The following is a 20,463-nucleotide window of genomic DNA, read 5'->3' as shown; positions in this document are numbered from 1 at the left end:
TGGCGTTGAGAGAAGAGGTGGGAGAGTTGTGCGAGAAGTTGGAGAGGCCGTTCAGATGCTGGTGGGTTTCGAGGGAGGACGACGCGTGGTCGGTGGCGGAGAGGTTGAGAGGGGGTAAGTGGACGAACTTGGTGCTAGTCTGCGCGAGCGAGAGAGAGGAGGAGGCGAGGGAGGTGGTGCCGTGGTACGTGCAGGGAGCGGCGGATGACGAGGAGTCGTGGTCGCGAGGACTGAGGGACAGGGAGTTTTGGAGGAGTTGGGAGTACATATTGGGCGGTGGAGAGTCGGCGCTGGAGGGTCGAGTTGACGAGTGCGTGTCAGGGGCGCGTGGGGGGGATGGCAGAGAGGCGTCATTTTTGTGTGTTGTACCGAATTATTTGTGGATTTGTACGGGGTCGGAGTTGGACGCGAGTGTGTGGTCGAGGTACGAGTTGGTGTTGAATTGCTCGCCGGTGGCGTACAGAGGGGTGGAGGAGGCGGGGGAGGAGGGGGCTTACTTACAGGTGAAGGAGAAGTACGGAAGGGGGAAGCAACAGAGGTACTTGCTGTGTCGGTTGATGCCCGAGGTATTGTCATTTTGCGACGGGCGGTGGCCGAGTGAGGGGGGTAGGAGGTTATTGGTGCACTCGGGGAACGGGGACGTGGATTTGTGTATTTGTATATCGATAGCGCTTATGGCGAGGTTTTTCGAGTTTGACGGGAGGTCCGCGCTCAAGAGTGCCCGTCCGCACGCGGAGATAGACAAGGGCGTGATTAGGCACTTCGCGCTGAGGTTATCGAGATTTAAGCCGGAGGGAGTCGCGAAGTTCATGCTGAGCGATTTGTGCCGATATTTTTCAAAAAAATATAGTGCAATGCGTTTGAGAGGCGCGGTTATTTAGGTACAGCGCTGGGTGTCGCACAAGTATGGGCTTCTTTTTAGAGGGTGAAACGTTGAGGTGGAGCGAGCTGAAGGAGCATGCGCGGATGATCAAGGACTACGGGGTGGAGCAATTTTTGGCGGCGTACAGCGCGAACAAGTGCATAAGGAGCAGGTTTTTGTGGGGCGACGAGGTATGCACGAAGACGTGAAAATTGAGTGGGGAAATGCGCGGGCGAGTGGTTCGGTTGCGCGCGAGAAAAGGGGGGAGGTGTGGAGCGTTAGGACGCGAGGGGGTCCCTGCGGCCGTTTCCGCGCTGCGCGCTTTCAGCGGGTGGGGTTGATTGACTGTATTGCGACTAAACAAAAAAAAATTGTGCGTCGGAAACGGACGAGGAGCAAGGTTGAGTACATGATAGTGCACATGGACGACGAGAAGAAGGAGGTCGCTCTGTCGCTGCGAGCAGTGGAGTTGATATCGGAGCTGCAGGGCCTGGAGGATGGGCGCGGTGAGTACGTTTGGCGCGTTTGAGAGGTTGGGGGGGGAGAAGAGAGAGAAGTAACGTAGTTTTTTTTTTTTTTTTTTTTCATCGGTGGGCGCGCAAGGCACGAGAGGACCGTGTTGTGGAGGCCTGAGTACGCGGCGTACATGATTGAGGGTACGGGAGATGGGGTGGGTGAGGTCTCTGAGGGTGGGGTGGCGGTTGCTGACGGGCTTGCTTTCTTTTGCGCACGGCGAGCGAAGGGACGCCAGGGAGGCCGTTTGGGAGCGAGTGGGGCGAACACAAGAGGTTGGAGGAGAACATGATGGAGCGCCGAGGGCAGATAAAGCGGGTGCTGGGGCGCGGAGAGTACGTGGTGACGATGCCGAGTTTTCCGCTGTTGGGATGTGACGGGGGCGTCAGGGGCAGGAAGAGCGTGATGGAGGAGAACTCGAAGTCGATATACGTGTCCGACGAGGTGACAAACAGTCACAAGAGGTTTGGCACGCTGACAAAAAACATAAGGGAGAGGAGGGGGTGCAACGTGGTGATCAACGTGCCCCAGTACCTGGACGAGTCGACGGAGAGGATGGAGTACAAGGAGTTGAGAGAGTGTCTGGGCAGGGAGGCGGAGGACGGGTGCGTGTACATGGATGCGATGGCATTTGGGATGGGAATGTGTTGTTTGCAATGTACGATTCAGTGTGTAGACATACACGAGGCTGGTTGTGTGTATGACCAATTGGTCGTGTTTGCGCCAGTGATGATGGCGCTGACGGCGGGGACGGTGTGTCAGCGGGGAATGCTGGTGGACACGGACCTGAGGTGGAACATAATAGGCGCGTCGGTGGACGACAGGACGGCGGAGGAAAGGGGGCTGGTCGAGGGCTCAAAGGGGATTCCTAAGTCGAGGTACGGGTCGGTTGACTCGTTCTTGTATGTGAGAAACCTGGCCAGGGACGAGGAGGAGGCGAGGAAGGTCGAGGCGTACTACAATGACTTGGAAGTGCTGATCGACAAAGACGCTCACGAGCGCATCTTGTCCGCCGGGGTCGACAGTCTACTGGCTCAACACATCGCCCACCTGTTCATAAGAGACCCGCTAGTAGTTTACAGACACAGGATGAAGGGCGATGCGTCGAACAACGACCACTTCGAATGCATTCAGTCCACCAACTGGCAGACGGTCCGCTTCAAGCCCCCTGTTCTCTCTCAGAACTTGGGGTGGCGCGTGGAGTTCAGGCCTATGGAGGTCCAAGCGACCGACTCGGAAAACGCGGCGTTCGTCACCTTCGTCATCTTGCTGGTCAAGACCATCATCGCATTTCGCCTGAAATTCTACATTCCTATCTCCAAAATCGACCGCAACATTCACACGGCCCACCTGAGAAACGCCGTCCTGTCCCAGAAGTTTCACTGGAGACGTGACGTCTACGACCACCTCGACTCCCCCTCCACCGCTCCCGCACCCCTCGCCTGCGACGAGGCGCTCATGTCCATCGATCAAATCATCAACGGGTCTCCCGACCACCTGGGCATCATCTCCGTCATGAAGCGCTACCTGTCCACCACGGACATCGACGACTCCGCCCGGCGCCACATCCTATCCAAACTCGACATCGTCTCCAAGCGCGCGTCCGGACAGTCCGAGACCTACGCCACTTGGCAGCGCAAGTTCATCACCTCCCACCCGAAATACCAGAAAAACAGCGTCGTCACCCAAGAAATAGCATATGACCTCGTCAAAGCTATCCTCTCCCGCACCACCCCCTGATCCCCTCTCTCTAGAACTTCCCCGACGAGAGAAGAAAAACACGCGAGACCCTTCCGCCAAACGCCCTCTTCTCAATCAGAGGCGTGCTTTGTGCTTTAGTGTGTATGTTGTATGTATATAATGTATATGCATAAGTGTATAATATATACCTTCTTACATGTTCACGGGCTTTTTTTTTCTGGCCGACTGCGCGCTCTTGATGCGGCACGTCCTGCCGAACCCTCGCCCCCGTTCCGTTTTTCCGACGCAAAATCGTATCTCCATCACACCAAAATACATACGCGGCGCTTCCCGCGAACCTTTTTGTCTTTTCCCTCTTCTGTGTCGGCACTGAGGGAGAGTCGACTTCGAAAACGCTTGATTTCGTACACCAATGTCTCGAACGCCTCGACCACGTTGTATCTCGTCTTCGCCGAGGCCTCCAAAAAAGGACACTTCAACTCCTTCGACAGCTGCTGCCCCTCCTTGTAGCTTACATCTCGGTCCTCCTCCAAATCGCACTTATTCCCTATCAAAACGAATGGCACTTCCTCGGAGTCCTTGACGCGCAGAATGTGGTCGTGGAGAGACACCGTCTCCTGAAAGGATGACTTGAGCGTAATCGTATAGACACACAAAAAACCATCGCCCGTACGCATATACTGGTCTCTAACGGCTATAAAAAAGAGCGTCAGTCTAACCGCCTCGCGTGCGGACTTTGTCGCGTCAACCACGTCGGCGCGCTCCCGTACCGGAAAAGTCCTCTTGTCCAGCTGTATCAAAGATATCTAATATACACTCCTCGTTCTGTATTGTTACCTGCTTCCTGCGCAAGAACCAATGAGAAACCAACGCGTCGAGAAAAGGACACCCCTTTGTGTGTGCGAGCACGCGTACCTGTAGCTGTCCTCTAACGTCGGGTCGTAATCGTCAACAAACTTCGAGGAAATATACTGCATTCACAGGATGTTAGTGCATCGCGCAGAGCGCCCGTTCCCCTCTCCCCCAGCTCAGGGGATGGCGACCCCTCGCCCTTTCCACACGGAAGGGAAGCCACACCCACTCTCGAGAGAGGAGACACGCGCACATAGCGCGACCCCGTGTGTACGCTAAAAAAAATATTCCCAGAAAGAGAGTCCTCTCTCTCTCCCACTCGATCGCGGTCACGACCCGTACGACATGACTTACCTGAATCGTCAGACAGCTTTTGCCAACCCCTCCGACGCCCACCAAAACAAGCTTGTAGACATTAAACATGGTGCTAACAAACTTCCTGCCAAGCCGCACCAAAAATAATGCGTGATTAGCACGCGCGTAAACGCAAGAAAGAAAGAGGATCTGTTAGGGAGGACGGTACAATTCTCAGGCCACGGACGTATGCCACTGCCCCGGTTCTTAGAACTCGTCAAACAAAAAAAGTGTGCGTATGAAGCAGCAATTAAAAAAAAAAGGAAAAAACCTGTATCACGCAAATACGCACAAAAATTCAGTAATCTGTGTATTCCAATAGAAAATCCATCACTCAAAAAAAATACGCCTATAAAAAAAAAATATCGCCCCTCGTCGCGACGGCACTCCTGTCACAAAAAAAATACACGCCAAAACACACAAAAAAAAACTCTTTCTCCACACACGACACATCCCTCGTCGCTCCAGCGCCTCGCCCCCTTCAGCCAATGAACCCGTCGCTAAAATCCGGAAAACCGCGCCTCGGAGCCCTCCTCCTCCTCCTCCTCCTCTCCGCGCGGAGCTCCTGCGAATCCGAACCCGCCACTCACCCCCGCCGCGACCCCCTTTTGTATGTCTACGCTCACCTACACACACACACCTCCAACACGCCCAAAGCAAAGACGTGCTGATCCCCTTCTCAACACCAACCGCGCACATACCCCTCCCGTGCCCACCTGAAGCGCTCCCCGACCGCCCGACGCGCCCGGCCTCGGCTGTCCCAACGACTGCAGCCACCACGGACGATGCGACCCGACTACGGGCCTCTGCCAGTGCGATGCGTCCTACCGACTCAATCCAGACTGCTCCGTCGGTGTTTTCGATCTGAAGCCCAACACGACCGTTTCGGGCACGCTCGACACCAATCTTGTCTACTACAAACTCAACAACACCGAGGCCCGCATCCGTATCCACGTTGACGTCTCCCTCTCCAACATTTCCTATACCGTGCTCGTCGGATACAACACCCTTCCCACCATCAACCGGTACCTCACGGGATGCCTCTCCCTCTCCCTCACGCCCTGCTCGCTGTCCATCGACTACCCCGTCACCGGCGACTACTACATCGGCATTTACTCCGCACCCTCGCTCAACTACAACCTTTCGGCCACGTGCGGCCCCTTCTGTCTAAACTCCTGCTCCAACAACGGCGTCTGCCAGCAAAACTCCACTTGCTCCTGCCTCCCTTACTACAGCGGCACCGACTGCAGACAATACGTGAGACCGCTCAACGCCTCTTCGCTCCTAAACGAATGCATGTGGCCCGCCACTAAAATATACTACAAATACAACAACACCCCAAATCAAAACCTCGACTTGCAAATCATGCTCCAAGACACCGACCCGTCCCTCCAACTCGCGATATACTCCGCCCACAACAAAATACCAACCCCTCTCGAATACGACTCGGCGCAGCTGTGCTCGACCACCAAATGCTCAATCCACGCGCAAACTTCCAGCGCCGACTATTGGACCTTCCTCGTCTTGTTCCCCACCCACCAAGACGACAACCCACCCAGCTGCATCAAGTACTCGGTCGCGCTCGCCGCGTCCGTCACGTGTCCCAACAACTGCTCCCTCCACGGACTCTGCAACCAAGATGGAACCTGTCACTGCGAACCCTACTACCAAAAGGAAGACTGCAGCCTCTTCTTAATGCCCCTCTCCAACTCAACCACCATCGACACACAACTCCAACCGTCCCGCTGGGCATACTACTCGCTGTCCGTCAACATGGACAACGCCATCTCCTTCTCGGTCTTCAACATCACCAACACCTCCGTCTTCACCGTCGTCCAACGCGAAACGCTTCCAACTTTCCAATCGTACATAGAACTCTCCAATCAGCCCTCCAACCAAAGCATCATCATCCTCTCCGACTCCCAGCCGCTCAACGGCACCTACTACTTCGGCACCTACAACTCCGGCAACTCTTCCACGTCCCTCACCATCTCCGCCTCGTCCTACAAGCAGTGCCTCAGAAACTGCAGCGGCAATGGCAAGTGCATAGACGGCGTCTGCCAATGCGACGAACGCTGGGTCAAAAACGACTGCAGCGCCTACAACATGTTCCTCAACTTCAACTCCGGCGCAAGGGGCACCGTCCAGTTCAACAGCTGGAACTACTACACCGCGAACCTCCAAGAATCGCTCACCTTCCGGGCATACGTAACGGAAGACGAAAACTTACTCTACGGACTCATATGGGTCTTCGCCGCGAACGGGAGACTTCCCACCATCGAAGACCACGACTACGCCGACCAAAGCTCCAGCAGCTCTCACAACCTACTCATTCCCGCGTCACAGTCCGGCAATTGGACCATAGGCATCACAAGGTCCCCCTCGTCATTGCAGCCGCAGCTACGCCACACCAGCTACACCATATGGCTCGTCGCCGGCTGCAGCGCTCACTCCTCCTGCACCACTTGCGTTGCCGACGCTTCCTGCGGCTGGTGCCTCACCAACCTCTTCAACCACGAAGACGGCATATGCGTCTACGGAAACAGAGAAAAACCGTTCGACAGCCTCCTCTCCTGCCCATTTTATCAGTACTCCGTCTGCACCCAGGACTCCAAAAACCGCACCCAACTCGAATACGAAATCGGCATCATCCTCGGCCTCTCCATCGTCCTACTGTTCTGCGCCTCCATCTTCATAACCCACAAACTGCGGTCAAACCGTAAGAAAAAAACAATGCTACCTATCCGCCTTCCCAACGAACCAAACTCCCAGGAACCAACCCCGTCGCCCACTCTCTTCAGCCGAATCTTCTCTCTCTTCAGGTCGTCCAAAAAAGAAGGACGCAGACTACTCCACGTACACCCACCCGTGTACTCCACCCCTCAAGGACCGTCCTGAAAAGCCCATCAATCCCCATTCAGCAAATCAAGACCTCTATAAACTGACTCTCATCCATCATATAAGAACCCGCAGGAATCCATAGCTGCTGCAACATCTCCTCCTCGAGCAGACCCTCTCCCTCATCGCCACCCGACACCTCTAGCCCCTCTTCTGTAGACATCTGCGAAATCATCTCCTCGAACGGATTGGCACTTCTCGCCGCCCTGCGAACGCTCTCCTGCAACAAGGACTGAAACTCCTTCATTCTCAATTCCACGTCTTGGTCCGTCGCGTTCAGCGGCATCCCCATCGCAGCAAAACATCTGTCCACAAACTCCTGGTTCGTGCTGATGTTCACTATCGAAGATATCGAAGATGCAATCGAATCTGACGCCTCTTCAACCACCTTCAACTTCTTGCGCTCTTTCGGCGATAGCAAACAAGGATGCCTCTCTGACAGCTTGAGCATCGCGCCAACCACCGACTCAATCGTAAACTTTCTCAGCTTCGCCATGCCTTTTTTTTCACTCTTCACCTCCTGAGAAATAACGATCACCATGTTGTCGGGCGGCGGCACGTCGTCCGTTTCCACCGCAGCGCCTCGGTACGGCACCTGTGCATTGCAAAAAGCAGCCAACTCGCATCCTTCCACCTCGCATCCCTTTCTCTCCAAAGTGATGTTCAACACATTCCTCACGCACTTGTGATTGAAGACGCTCCACACCAACTCTCGGTGCGCCGCCTCTCTCTCCAGCACCGGCAATCCATTCTGCGAAAACACCAGAGAGACGCAACGGTGTCCGAAGCCCGCCACGTTCATCATGACGACCGAATTGACCCTGAACTCGGGCGCGTCCGGGGACTTCGCGGCCACGAAATCCTGAGACTTGAACATCGAACTCAACAGCGTGGTGTCAAACCCGCTCTTGGCACAGCTCGGATACGCCACAGAACACTTGTCCGAAGAGTAAGACAGCCATCTCCCCGGAGAAACCATATGACTGTACTCTATCAACTGCCTCACCGTGTTGAGCATTTTGCCGAAAAACTCGTCTGCCGACGTGCGACTAAATAAAGTGAATTCTAGAACAAGGTTTCTAGATAGACACGCGACGCCTATACATTTCCCAAACCTGCTCACTATTTGTTTGACCTTTTGCTTCAATTCAGCCGTTTCTATCAAATGGGCCGCTAAAAAAAAAACTGTCAGTCCGTCAAAGAAATTCCAAGAGCAAAAAAGACAGTTCCACCTCTCGTACCAGATATGGAAACTCGACACTCTCCAGATTTGCCGCTCGCGGGCTCCAGGTTGACGTGTATATTGCTCGAATTCCCCATGCTCGGAAACAACACTTGGAATAGCTCAAAAAAAAAAAGTCAGTTTACGCTACAATTCTAAAAAAATATTATGTTGTACCACGAATTCTGTCAAAATTTAGGCCTACCTCGACGAAACACTTCAATAAAACCGACTCGTCCAATTCACGCGTCTCGTTCGCACCGTCCTTGCGTCGCTCTCTTGGCGCTGCTGGCGGCGGACCAACGCATCCATCTAAATGGCCGCCGCCATTAGACGCTTTGCTTCTCGAGCTCCTTGTGCACTTACTTTGGCTCTCAGACAGCGCTCTCTTCTTCGTCCCCATGTAGCGTCTTCTGGCGTAAAAACGGAACAGCCTTAAAAACTGAATTAAACGGAGCTAACAAAATAAAATTGACAAAATTTCTGTTTCATTCTTTTTGCTACATATGTACAAAAAGCATGCAGTTTGAAGGATCTACACATGCCTTGCGCTGGATATTTTCAAGAAGTAAACTTGACGAGCTATATAAGAAGGCAGACCGGCGTTCATTTCCCGCAAATGTTCGTGAATTATTATTGTTTTCGGCTTTCGCTGCCGCCGCCTCACTGACACCGCTCAAAACTGCGCATTATGAAACTCACGCTCTCTGTCTGATGCGCGCAGAAGGAGTCCGCAGATGGCGAGCTTCAGTCCGGTGCCGAAGGTAGATAAAAAAGAGCTTTGGTGCCTGTTTCACAAATCGTGTACTTTGAAATTTTATGTTATACTGACGGAAATGCTCGTGACTCGCTTCGCGGCTCGAAGAGTGTATGACGGATGAAGAGGAGGCTATCATCGTGGCAATGAACGAGAAGCAATTGCTTGACTTATGCAATCATTTGAAAGCGCCAGAATCGGTTACTTATACAGCCTTGACATTTCTGAGGCGCTACTATCTTTACCACAGCGTTATCGAGTACGACCCATCCGAAGTCACGGTTACGTGTCTTTTCATTGCTAGCAAGGTGGAAGAAAACCGAGAAATCACAGCCATGAAGTTGCACTTGACTGTCAAAAATTTTGAGATAAAAAATATGATTGAAATAGAGTTGCCCATTATGGCAGGAATAAATTTCGATCTACAAGTCTTTTTACCCTTTCGACCCCTTTATGGATTCGTGTTGGATTTGCAAGATGTTGTCCCTCAGCCGGACCCGTCTTACTATTCGAGCTTGTACAGCAAGGCGCATTCCATCTTGCTCCATTCCATGAGAACCGATGCGATGTTCTTGTACTCGCCGTCTCAGCTGGCTCTTGCTGCGCTGATATCAGCGAGTCGCTCACTGGAAGACGGAAAGTTCGCGCCCTATGTCGACCAGTACCTAAAGTCGGCGGGATTGGAATACGCAGCTTCCAAGCTGGAGCAAATGGACATGATCAAGGTCATGTTGGCTGAATTACCGCCCATCGATTCAGTGAAGCGAAGGAATGCCGTCAGAAAGCTAAAGCTTCTCAGAAGTCGTCTATCTGCATCGAGTCTTACTAAAACTCAGGATGCTGGCCCTGTTCCGAGAAGTGGAGAGTCGCCACATAATGAAAATCAAGCTAATGAAGAAAACGCGAAAACGGGTAAGTTGGCCGAGGTCGTCAAATAGGCGCATTGTGTGACGTTCGTGGGATTTCTTACGAACAATTGAGCGTTTCGACGCATGAAGTGCTCTCTGAGAACTGTTTAAAGGCTGGCCTAGTTCAATCTCATCCCCTTCATGCTCGCACCTCCGGAGCTGGCTGTACTACAACTCGATGCTGCCGAGCGCCGTATTGCGGCGTCTGTCCCATCGTGGTCGTCTGAGCATCTCATTTTCAAAAAAAAAAAAAATATTAATCGCAAACGTTTTTGTGCGTAATGCGCGATTAGAATTGCGTCTGGTCTCTCTTGTCGAGAAAGATGGTGCATCAGGCACGCAACGAGACGTTATCTGGCACACACGCCTTCCTTCATTGAGAGGGGAGGCCTGTAGGTCTGAAGGTGGGTCGAGTTAGAGTACAGAATACGTGTCTGCGACGAAGAAATTTGAAGGTGCGTGGCGGCTAGTTGGGAACAGACGTTTTTACCTTGTGTGGAGCTATTTCGGCTTTCGAGAGCGATTACATGTACGTTATGCATTTTCAACTGGTTCGGGACGCCCTCCAGGCGCGCAGATTGGGAGCGACGCATCTCGCGAAGAGGGGATGCGCGATTGGCGAAGCATTACCACGAGTGATCACTACAGGCTGGAGTTGTACACAGGAAGGTTTTGATTTAGAGCTCGGAGAATTTACTATTACGCACGACGACAAGCCGGTTGTCCCGTCTGTTCACAGGGCCCATGGTTGGGTGCGTTTTTATATCACCGACACTGACCCGGTTTCTTTTGATTAGGTGTGGAGGCGCATGAATTGGGTTATTTGAGGTATGTGTTTGTCGAAGGGTTTTTTAAGATAGTTTTCGATGGATGATGACACTTTGCCGCCCCAGTCGTAATTTACCTTGACGAATGTGCAATTAGACTGAAAATTCATGGAGCATGTGCGAAACTGGTTCCGTGTAGAGAGGGGAAACTGACTTTATTGATTGAGTTCAGGTTGCGCGAGGGTTTTGTCATCGGAGGAGAAGGCGTGTCTATTCGCGAGATTTTGTGCCGAGAAAAAAAATTTTTTTTATTCGGATTGCTTTTTCGGATCGTTATTAGTTGTTAGTGGTTGGTCGCGTTGGTACGTCTGCGCGCTGAGCATTCCGTTGAGTTGAGGGGAGGCGGTTTACGATGTCGTTTGGCATTGAGTGGGGGAGGGGGAAAGCGTGTCCGCGAGGTCCTTTTTGGCGGAGGGGGTAGACTGGGCGGCGATTGTGTACTGACGGACAATTTTTGTAGGCATTAAGATGACGAAGAAGAGAAGAAATGGGGGGCGAAAGAAAGCTGGCCGCGGCCAAGTTCGACGAGTGAATTGCTATCAGTGCAGCAATTTGGTTCCAAAGGACAAGGCGACGATGAGGTTTACGATTCGAAACATGGTGGATGCGTCTACGAAGCGTGACATTGAAGACAATGCGGCTATTCCTGGGTACCAGATTCCCAAGTTATATTTGAAGACCGAGTATTGCGTATCGTGCGCGATTCATTCGAGGATCGTACACGTGCGTTCGCGAGAGGACCGCAGAATTCGAAATCCCGTCCAGTCTCGTCCGCGAAGTTAGAGGTCGAGTGGGTTGGGGATTTACGGGCTGGAATGACAGTACGAGGAGAGGAGGTGTAATAAAAACATGTTTGACAAATTAAAAAAAAGTGGGTGGAGTTTTGATTTGGGCGGGGGGGCGAAGGGAGGTAGATAGGGAAAAAAAGGGGGGGGCGTGGAGGAGGCGTGTGGTTAGAGGGGTGGTTTGGGTGTGGCGTTGGTGGTTGGGGGGGTTTGTGTTGAGGGATTTGGCGACGGATTGACAGATTTTTTTTTTTTTGGGGTGAATTAAAACGTCTCGAGTGTTCTGGCTTTTTCATTTGGGCGATTTTCCTCGCACCGGATAGAAGATTTGTGAGTATAAGAGAGGTCCTTGAGCGTCGGGATGGCGAAGCCTAGTGTCGCCCTGGTGCCGGCGGACGCAGGCGCGTCTTTTGAACTGAGCGAGTCCAGCTCGGAGGAGGCGCCATGCCGCGCGGAGGCCAAGGTTCGTGAAGTTGGCGTTGGGGCCGGAGGGTCGGCACGGGGTTGCGAGGAGAAGAGAGAGGTGGGGTAGTGATCTGGCCGCGCGTGTGTGCTGATGTGTGTGTGATACGTATGTGTGTATGTATGTACGTCTAGATGGCGAGAAGAGCGAATGGGGCGGCGAAGGGGTCGAAGAGGGGGAGGGAGGAGGAGGAGGTGGTGGCGTGCGAGGGTGGAGAGGGCAGGAAGAAGAGGCCGCCTACGATAGAGGACACGTACACGAAGATGGAGCAGCACGAGCACATTTTGCTGCGTCCGGACATGTACATTGGGTCGACGCGGCGAGTGACGGAGGAGCTGTGGGTGTGGGACGAGGCGGAGGGGATGATGGTGCACAGGGCGGTGACGTACTCGCCGGGCTTGTACAAGATATTTGACGAGATTTTGGTGAACGCGGCGGACAATTACCAGAGGGACAGGAAGATGAAGTTCATCAAGGTGGACATAGAGAGGGAGAGTGGGATGATACGGGTGCACAACGACGGGAATGGGATACCGATAGAGGTGCACAAGAAGCACCAGAAGTACGTGCCGGAGTTGATATTTGGGGATTTGTTGACGGGGAGCAGTTTCGACGACACGCAGCAGAAGGTGACGGGGGGGAGGAACGGGTTGGGGGCGAAGTTGGCGAACATATATTCGAGCAGGTTTATAGTGGAGACGTGTTGCCAGAGGAGGTTGTTCAGACAGGAGTTTAGGAGGAACATGTTGGAGAGGGAGAGGCCGCAGGTGAGCGAGACGAGTCAGGCGGACTTTACGAGGGTGACGTTTTGCCCGGACTACGAGAGGTTTGACGGGATGGGGGGGTTGGACGAGGACATTTTGGCGTTGTTCAGGAAGCGCGTGTACGATGTGGCGGGGTGCAACGCGAAGTTGAGCGTGTATTTGAACGGGAGGTTGTTGGGGTTGAAGAGTTTCAAGGATTACGTGGGGTTGTATTTTAGGGAGGAGGCGAGGCCGGAGATAGTGGGGCCGGACGTGGTGGTGGACAGGGAGGGGAGGAAGAGGTGGGAGGTGGCGTTTTGCGTGTCGGGGGGGGATTTTCAGCAGGTGTCGTTCGTGAATTCGATTTGGACGATAAGGGGGGGGAACCACGTGAACGCGGTGGTGAAGAGGCTGATAGATTACTTGCAGCCGAAGATCAAGAGGAAGAACAGGGGGGACGGAGGTGAAGTCGTCGATGGTTCGGAATCATTTTTTTTTGTTCATCAATTGTTTGATTCACAACCCGGAGTTTGACTCGCAGACGAAGGAGACGTTGAAGTCGACGCAGTCGCAGTGGGGGACGAAGCCGGAGTTGACGGACGGCTTTTTGAACAGGGTGGCGACGAAGAGTGGCGTGGTGGAGCAGGTGTTGTTGTGGAACCAGGGGAGGTCGGAGAAGGTGTTGAAGACGACGACGATGAAGAAGAGGGGGAGGTTGGGGATATCGAAGTTGACGGAGGCGAATCAGGCGGCGACGAGCAAGTCGGCGAGGTGCACGTTGATTATAACGGAGGGCGATTCGGCGAAGGGCTTGGCGTTGGCGGGGTTGTCGGTGGTGGGGAGGGATTATTACGGGATATTTCCGCTGAGGGGGAAGTTGTTGAACGTGAGGGACGCGCCGATGTCGCAGGTGATAAAGAACGAGGAGTTGAACATGATAAAGCAGGCGATGGGGTTGCAGCACGACAAGGCGTACGAGAGTTTGTCGGGGTTGAGGTACGGACACATAATGGTGATGACGGACCAGGACCACGACGGGTCGCACATAAAGGGCTTGTTCATCAATTTCGTGCACCATTATTGGCCGTCGTTGTTGAGGATACCTGGGTTTTTGACGGAGTTCATAACGCCGATAGTGAAGGCGACGAAGGGGGACCAGACGGTGGCGTTTTTCACGATGCCGCAGTACCAGGAGTGGTGCGCGAACAGGAATTTGAAGGGGTGGAAGATCAAGTACTACAAGGGGTTGGGGACGTCGGAGCCGTCGGAGATGCAGGAGTACTTTTCGGACTTGCCGCGCCACAAGAAGGAGTTTTGCTACGTGGGGGCGGAGGACGACGAGTCGATAGCGCTGGCGTTTGCGAAGGGGAGCGCGGACCAGAGGAAGGAGTGGTTGGCGAATTACAGGCCGGGGACGCATTTGGACCAGTCGTTGACGAGGATACCGTACAACGAGTTCATAAACAAGGAGTTCATTTTGTTTTCGCTGGAGGACTGCGAGAGGAGCATAGCGAACATGGTGGACGGGTTTAAGCCGGGACAGAGGAAGATCATGTTTGCGTGTTTCAAGAGGAGTTTGAAGGGGGAGATAAAGATAGCGCAGTTGGCGGGGTACGTGTTGGAGCACTGCGCGTACCACCACGGGGAGATGAGTTTGTACTCGACGATAATAGGGATGGCGCAGAATTTTGTGGGGAGTCACAACTTGAACTTGCTGGAGCCGATAGGGAATTTTGGGTCGAGGGACCAGGGGGGGAAGGACTGCGCGGCGGCGAGGTACATATTTACGACGTTGTCGCCGCTGACGAGGTACATATTTCACCCGGACGACGACGAGATATTGAGTTACTTGGAGGAGGAGGGGTTGAAGATACAGCCGAGTTACTACTGTCCGGTGGTGCCGATGGTGTTGATAAACGGGAACGCGGGGATAGGGACGGGGTGGTCGTCGTTCGTGCCGAACTACAACCCGATGGACGTGGTGAGGAATTTGAGGAGGTTGCTGAGGAACGAGGGGTTGGTGGCGATGAAGCCGTGGTACAGGGGGTTTTTGGGGAGCATAGAGTGGAGCGAGAAGAAGAGGCACTACGTGGTGAGGGGGGTGTGGAGGAGGGTGGACGAGGAGACGATAGAGATAACGGAGTTGCCGATAGGGATGTGGACGCAGAGTTACAAGGATTTTTTGGAGGCGGCGGTGTTGGCGAACGAGGAGCAGGACAAGAGGACGAGGCAGGAGCAGAAGAAGAGGAGGAGGGAGAGGGTGGAGGGGGAGAACGAGACGTCGTCGTCGGAGGAGGAGGTGAGGAGGAGGAGGAAGGGGGGGGGGGGGGGGGAGGAGGGGGGGGGGAGGAGGGGCGCCGAGCGTGGCGATAAGGGACTTTAAGGAGTATCACACGCCGACGAGGGTGAGGTTTTTGGTGAACAGTGGGGACTTTGCGAGCATGTCGGACGAGATGGTGGAGAAGAAGTTGAAGTTGACGACGTCGATAAGCACGTCGAACATGCACTTGTTCGACGGGGAGAATCGGATAAGGAAGTACCCGACGGCGGAGGAGATTTTGAAGGCGTTTTTTGGGTTGAGGTTAGGGATGTACGAGCGTCGGAAGAGTTGGTTGGTGGACAGGATGAGGAAGGAGTTGAGGTACGCGTCGAATCGGTTGAGGTTCGTGTTGGCGGTGATAGAGAAGAGGTTGGTGGTGACGAATCGGAAGAAGAGGGCGATTTACAAGGACTTGGTGGAGCAGGGGTTCGACCCGATGCCGAAGAATGCGTTGATGAGGCAGGTGGAGATGGCGAGGGTGGAGTTGCTGCCGGAGGGCGAGGAGGGCGAGGAGGGCGAGGAGGTGGAGGAGTCGGAGGAGAAGGGAGACGCGTGCATGAGGGACTACGATTATTTGTTGGGGATGCCGATTTGGTCGTTGACGATGGAGAGGGTGGAGAAGTTGAAGGAGGAGTGCGGGAACAAGGAGGCGGATTTGGAGAGGATGATGAAGGTGCACCCGGCGGACTTGTGGGAGCGGGATTTGGACGCGTTCGAGGAGGTATGGAGGAAGTACGAGGAGAACATGCGGATATTGGACGAGGTGGGGGTGGGCGGGTGCGCGTTCAGGAAGCCGTCGCTGCAGAGTTTGAAGGCGTCGGCGTCGATTGGGTCGGGGGAGATGAAGAGGCAGAAGGAGGCGAAGTTGGCGCAGTTGAAGAAGTTGCACCCGTGTCCGCCGCACAGGCCGAGGGAGGGCTTGCCGAGCGCGAGAGAGGGTCGGGAGGAGATTGTGGTGCCGGAGGTGAAGACGGATCCGGTGGTCCCGCCGGCGAAGACGAAGAAGTTGGAGGAGTCGGGGAAGGTGAAGGTGGAGTCGGTGAAGGCGGAGGGGTCGGGGAGGGCGGAGTCGGTGAGGGCGGAGTCGGTGAAGGCGGAGGGGTCGGGGAGGGGGAGGGTGAAGTTGGAGGGTGGCGCGGTGGGGGCGAGGGTGAAGTCGGAGGCGTCGGCCGCGGCGACGAAGGTGAAGTCTGAGGTGGCGGGGAGGGTGAAGCAGGAGGAGTCGCAGAAGGCGTTTTCGATGTCTCTATCGGAGCGTCTGGCGCTCCGGGCGAAGGAAGGGGGGGTAGACGGGTCTTCTTCGGTGGAGGAGCCGAGGTCGTTTAGGCGGCTGCGGCCGGCGGCGCGGGTGCCCGCGCAGGGCAAGAAGGAGGCGTCGGTGTCGATTGAGAGCGAGGAGGAGGGCGACGACGATGACGAGGAGGAGGACGACGACGACTACAGCGACGATGATTACTGTTAAAAAAAAAAAAAAAAAAAAAAAATTTTTTTGAGAGGTTTATTATTATTATTTTTTTTTTTTTTTTTTTTTTTCTATGCGGCGGGTCTTTAGGTTTTACGATTTCCACAGTTTGAGCTCGCCGCCGGCCGAGAAGGAGAGGAGCACGTTCTTGAGGGGGTGGTGGTGGAGGCCGATGACCTCCTTGTCGTGGAGCTTGAGCGAGTGCTCGACCTCTCCGGAGAGGACGTTGAGGCAATAAAGGAACTGGTCGCTGGCGACGGCGTAGATCCAATTGCCCTTGGGGGACACGGTGACGGCGGTGAACTCGGGGGGCTCGTTGTCGTCGGCGGAGAGTCGGTAGGTCTTGAGAATTTCTCCTTGCTTGTTCATGACCTGTATTTGGCTGGAGCGGTCGGAGACTAGGAAGTGATCCTGGTACCCGAGGAGGGCGAGGGTGTGGATGGGCCTCTTGAACTCCGGACAGGTAGGGTTCGCCTGGAAGCAGCGCAGACAGTCCTCGGTCTGGGCGTTCCAGACTCGAATGTAGCCGTCGGAGGAGGCCGAGACGACCTGGCCATCGGACGTCCACAGGGCCCCGTTGACGTAGCTGGTGTGTCCGCGGAAGACCTTCAGTGCCTTCGCGCTTTTGACGCCGTGTATGCGCACGGTTTGGTCGAACGAGGTGGACAGCACCTGGTCGTTGTTCTTGGAGAAAGAGAGGGAGGTCACGCCGTCGGAATGGGCGGACTCGAACATCCTTATGCACTGTCCTGTCGAGAGCCTCCACAACTTGATGTCTCCGAACTGGTCCCCGCTCAGCATATAGTCGCCCTGTCTGCAGAATGCTAGACATAACACCGCACCCTTGTGGACCATGAACTCGTCTCTCTCCTGGTAGGCCAACTCGGTGTTCAGCCTCCCCGTCTTCGGGTCGTAGATCTCGATGAACCCGTTGATCAACCCCACGACCAACATCTGTCCGTCCGGAGAGAATCGCGCAACCTCCGGACACGCCTGCGCGTCGAACTGCATCGTCCTCAAGCACGTGCGGAAAAACGTCTCGTCCTCCTCCTCCACAACCGGCACCTTGCCCCGAAACAAATCGTACCTCTCCGGCTGCGCCGACCCCCCCCCCCCCCTCCAGCTCCTTCAACATCCCCGCCCCCCTCTGGTACTTCAGCGCCTGACCCAACAACGTCAGCAACCTCGACGGCTCCACCACCACCACCTCGCTCATCAACTCCCTCGACAACTCCTGCCTCCTCTTCTCCCTGCTCCCGTACGGGTACAACTCCTTCGGCTCCACGTACGTCCTCGCCAAAAACCCCTCCAACCTCCTGTACCTCTCCTGCTGCGTCTGCTTCATCGCGTTCAGCGCCTGCGTCTGCCTCAACAGCGCGTGCGCCAAATCCACCTCCTTCAACTCCACCAACTCCAACACTATGTGCTCGTACAAATTCATCTGCTTGTACATCGGCACGTGCAGCGACGCCATCGTCGACAACACCCCGTCCCAGTGACCCTGCCTAATCTCCGTCGCGAACATCTCCGGGTTCGGCACCGTGTTCAGCGATATCTGCGACTCCCTCTTCCCACACACACACACACACACACAAAAAAACCTGTCAAACCAACGCCGTCTCGCCCGCTCCCCCCTCTCCCCCCCCCCCCACCTACCTGCAACGCCTCGAACGACGCCATCAACTTGTTCTCCTTCATAAACTGCAACATCAGGCGTATGATGCTAGTCTGTCGTCAGTCCCCCTCTTCTCCCGCGCCTCGAAACCCCACTCCCGCATACTCTCCGCTGTCAATCTGTATCGAGTGAGCGCTCATCTTCCCCACCACTGGACTCCCTCTTCCCGGCTGCCAGTCAAAACTGTCCAACCACCCCTCACCCCCCAAAAATAATTATTTTTTTTCCCCCCTTTTTTTTTTTCTCCCCCACCGCGCCGCCGAAACTCGCCAACCCCCCCCCCCGCTCAACGCGACCCCAACCCCTCCTCCTCCACGTACCCGTACTCCGGCCTCGCGCTCTCCTCAAACAAACTCTCGTACTTCGACCCGCACAACGGGTACAACAACCAGTGCACCCCCCCCCCCCCCTATCAACTCGCTCACGGTCTCCGCGCTGCTGGCCCCCAGCGCGTAACTCACCCCCCCCCCCCTCCTCTACCACGCGCCTTATCCTGTGGTGCTGCACCACCCCCGACTCCACCACCTTCGAAACCGCAAACTCCGCCTGGCAAGAACTCGAAAACCGCACCAAAAACGTGCCAAACTGCTTCCCCTCCAACCTACTCCTAGCCTCCTCCGCGGTAATGTCCCCGTGAAACCAAGGCCTCGACAACAACCCCAAAATCCTGTCCAAAATGCCAGCCCGGCTCCGCGGCAAAATCGGGCCAAACCTGTCAACCATCCGCCCAAAATCCTCCAACTTCACGCACTCTCCGTCCCCCAGCAACCTGTGCACGCACCGCACACTCTGCCGAACCGCAGCTTCCCTCACGCGGTAGTGATCTATTTTAATCAAGTCCACTATGCCCAAAGAACCCGGCTGGGTCACGCCCAAAAACTCAAAAAAACGCGTTGCAAAACTCTCTCCAATTCACCTGCTCACTCTCAAACACTCTCGTAACCCTGCTCTTCCAAAACTGGTTCGCCAACGCGTCGCTCACCACGCAGTCCACCAACGCATGTTCTAAACTCTTCAACACCTCAGATATCCCTGGCCGCCTCCCAGGATCCGCGTCCCAACCACTCACTATCAACCTCCTCAAACCCTCCTGCCTCACCCCCTCCACCTCTGGCCTCAGCCCCTCCACCACCACCGACCTCACGTACGACCCCAAGTCAACCAACCCCCCCTCCAACGGCTCCCTCATCGTCACCAACTGCCACAACAACACCGAAAAACTGTACACGTCACTACGCTCTAATTTCTCGTGCTCACACAAACACTCCTCCGCCCCCCCCCTCCCTCCACCCCTCTAACACCCCAAACTCTCTGCACAACACCTCCGGCGCCTTCCAACACGGCATCCCCCCCCTCCCTCCCCCTCGACAAATTCCTCCTCGTCTTCTTCAAATTGTAATCTGCCAACTTCACCGAATAATGGCCATACACAAACACATTGCTAGGCTTCAAATTCAAGTGCACAAAACTATTCCTGTGCAACCAACTTATCCCCAACGCTATCTCCCTCGCCATCCGCACTCTCATCGGGAGCGACCCCCTCACCACCGGGTCCCCCAGCGCCTCCATCATCCCCCTCTCCAAATACTCGTCCACGACCATAAACGGGTGCTCCAACGTGTACCCCATGAACAAGCACAAATTCGGGTGGCGAATAAACAACGGCAGCTCTATCTCGCTCTTGAAATCCTCTATCAGCTCCTCCTGCCCCTCTTCAAACGGGAGCACCTTGATCGTCACGAAATTCTCTCTAATCCGCCCTCTGTACACCAAGCCAAGCGTCCCGCTCCCTATCACCCTTTCCAAGCGCGCCTCGCTCGGGTCCAATCTCAGCGGCCTGACGCTCGTCGCCATCTCGCTCGCACTGCCTCCCCCCCTTCCCCCTCTTGTACACTTCGTCGACGTCACGAAAAAAACAGCGCTCTGCAACTCATCAACTCACAAAAAAAAAAGAGGCGAACTCGCGACAATCTGCTCACTCGTCTCGCCCTCGAGTGTGCGGCACCTCCTCGCGAACCACCTAGCAATCCCCCAGAGGCGCGAAGCGAGCACCTGCCAAGCTGTTTGTGCACACAACAGAGCCTTTGTGTTTTTTTTTTCACTTTTTTTTTTGAGAAGAGA

The 20,463-nt window shown here is 54.8% G+C and overlaps 7 protein-coding genes across 11 annotated transcripts; 4 read left to right on the top strand and 3 right to left on the bottom strand.

The window, feature by feature from the left end:
• The first annotated feature begins 568 nt into the window (after positions 1 to 568).
• Positions 569 to 3,276, top strand: LOC126328054 (glutamate--cysteine ligase catalytic subunit-like). 3 transcript variants are annotated; one of them, XM_049995951.1, is made up of 4 exons: positions 569 to 1,053; positions 1,263 to 1,372; positions 1,466 to 1,518; positions 1,605 to 3,276. In XM_049995951.1, the coding sequence occupies exons 1-4, from the start codon at positions 907 to 909 to the stop codon at positions 3,113 to 3,115; spliced, it is 1,821 nt and encodes a 606-aa protein (XP_049851908.1). In that variant the 5' UTR covers positions 569 to 906; the 3' UTR covers positions 3,116 to 3,276. The 3 variants fall into 3 exon arrangements, with proteins under 3 accessions (XP_049851908.1, XP_049851909.1, XP_049851910.1); XM_049995952.1 differs by having other exon boundaries at positions 569 to 1,372; positions 1,605 to 3,115; XM_049995953.1 differs by lacking the exon at positions 569 to 1,053 and having other exon boundaries at positions 1,363 to 1,372; positions 1,600 to 3,115.
• Positions 3,234 to 4,644, bottom strand: LOC126328057 (ras-like protein rasS). Of its 2 annotated transcripts, none has more exons than XM_049995959.1 (5): positions 4,575 to 4,644; positions 4,283 to 4,367; positions 3,992 to 4,047; positions 3,847 to 3,920; positions 3,234 to 3,770 (listed from the first exon to the last, which is right to left on the bottom strand). In XM_049995959.1, the coding sequence occupies exons 2-5, from the start codon at positions 4,349 to 4,351 to the stop codon at positions 3,379 to 3,381; spliced, it is 591 nt and encodes a 196-aa protein (XP_049851916.1). In that variant the 5' UTR covers positions 4,352 to 4,367; positions 4,575 to 4,644; the 3' UTR covers positions 3,234 to 3,378. The 2 variants fall into 2 exon arrangements, with proteins under 2 accessions (XP_049851916.1, XP_049851915.1); XM_049995958.1 differs by lacking the exon at positions 4,575 to 4,644 and adding an exon at positions 4,452 to 4,553.
• LOC126328048 (uncharacterized) lies at positions 4,350 to 7,180 on the top strand. Its single transcript, XM_049995947.1, has 2 exons — positions 4,350 to 4,393; positions 5,005 to 7,180. Exons 1-2 carry the CDS (start codon positions 4,350 to 4,352, stop codon positions 7,178 to 7,180), a joined length of 2,220 nt encoding a protein of 739 aa, XP_049851904.1.
• On the bottom strand, positions 4,984 to 8,826 carry LOC126328055 (uncharacterized). Its single transcript, XM_049995954.1, has 3 exons — positions 8,608 to 8,826; positions 8,422 to 8,524; positions 4,984 to 8,353 (listed from the first exon to the last, which is right to left on the bottom strand). Exons 1-3 carry the CDS (start codon positions 8,803 to 8,805, stop codon positions 7,200 to 7,202), a joined length of 1,455 nt encoding a protein of 484 aa, XP_049851911.1. The 5' UTR covers positions 8,806 to 8,826; the 3' UTR covers positions 4,984 to 7,199.
• On the top strand, positions 8,567 to 11,765 carry LOC126328056 (uncharacterized). Of its 2 annotated transcripts, none has more exons than XM_049995956.1 (6): positions 8,567 to 9,023; positions 9,127 to 9,166; positions 9,268 to 10,596; positions 10,865 to 10,895; positions 11,067 to 11,196; positions 11,355 to 11,765. In XM_049995956.1, exons 1-3 carry the CDS (start codon positions 8,922 to 8,924, stop codon positions 10,095 to 10,097), a joined length of 972 nt encoding a protein of 323 aa, XP_049851913.1. In that variant the 5' UTR covers positions 8,567 to 8,921; the 3' UTR covers positions 10,098 to 10,596; positions 10,865 to 10,895; positions 11,067 to 11,196; positions 11,355 to 11,765. The 2 variants fall into 2 exon arrangements, with proteins under 2 accessions (XP_049851913.1, XP_049851914.1); XM_049995957.1 differs by having other exon boundaries at positions 9,268 to 10,522; positions 11,355 to 11,759.
• A 640-nt stretch (positions 11,766 to 12,405) lies between these two features.
• Positions 12,406 to 16,399, top strand: LOC126328047 (uncharacterized). Its single transcript, XM_049995946.1, has 4 exons — positions 12,406 to 13,194; positions 13,415 to 15,081; positions 15,311 to 16,244; positions 16,355 to 16,399. Exons 1-4 carry the CDS (start codon positions 12,406 to 12,408, stop codon positions 16,397 to 16,399), a joined length of 3,435 nt encoding a protein of 1,144 aa, XP_049851903.1.
• Positions 16,400 to 16,687: 288 nt separating this feature from the next.
• Positions 16,688 to 17,838, bottom strand: LOC126328051 (WD40 repeat-containing protein SMU1-like). The gene has a single exon (XM_049995950.1). It carries the CDS (start codon positions 17,676 to 17,678, stop codon positions 16,761 to 16,763), a length of 918 nt encoding a protein of 305 aa, XP_049851907.1. The 5' UTR covers positions 17,679 to 17,838; the 3' UTR covers positions 16,688 to 16,760.
• Between the last annotated feature and the right edge of the window lie 2,625 nt (positions 17,839 to 20,463).

The sequence above is a fragment of the Schistocerca gregaria genome, unplaced genomic scaffold (genome assembly GCF_023897955.1).
Source record: "Schistocerca gregaria isolate iqSchGreg1 unplaced genomic scaffold, iqSchGreg1.2 ptg001083l, whole genome shotgun sequence".
Classification (NCBI taxonomy): Eukaryota; Metazoa; Arthropoda; class Insecta; order Orthoptera; family Acrididae; genus Schistocerca; species Schistocerca gregaria.
Note: the sequence above shows the minus strand (reverse complement) of the source record. Positions and strands in the feature narration are given on the sequence as shown.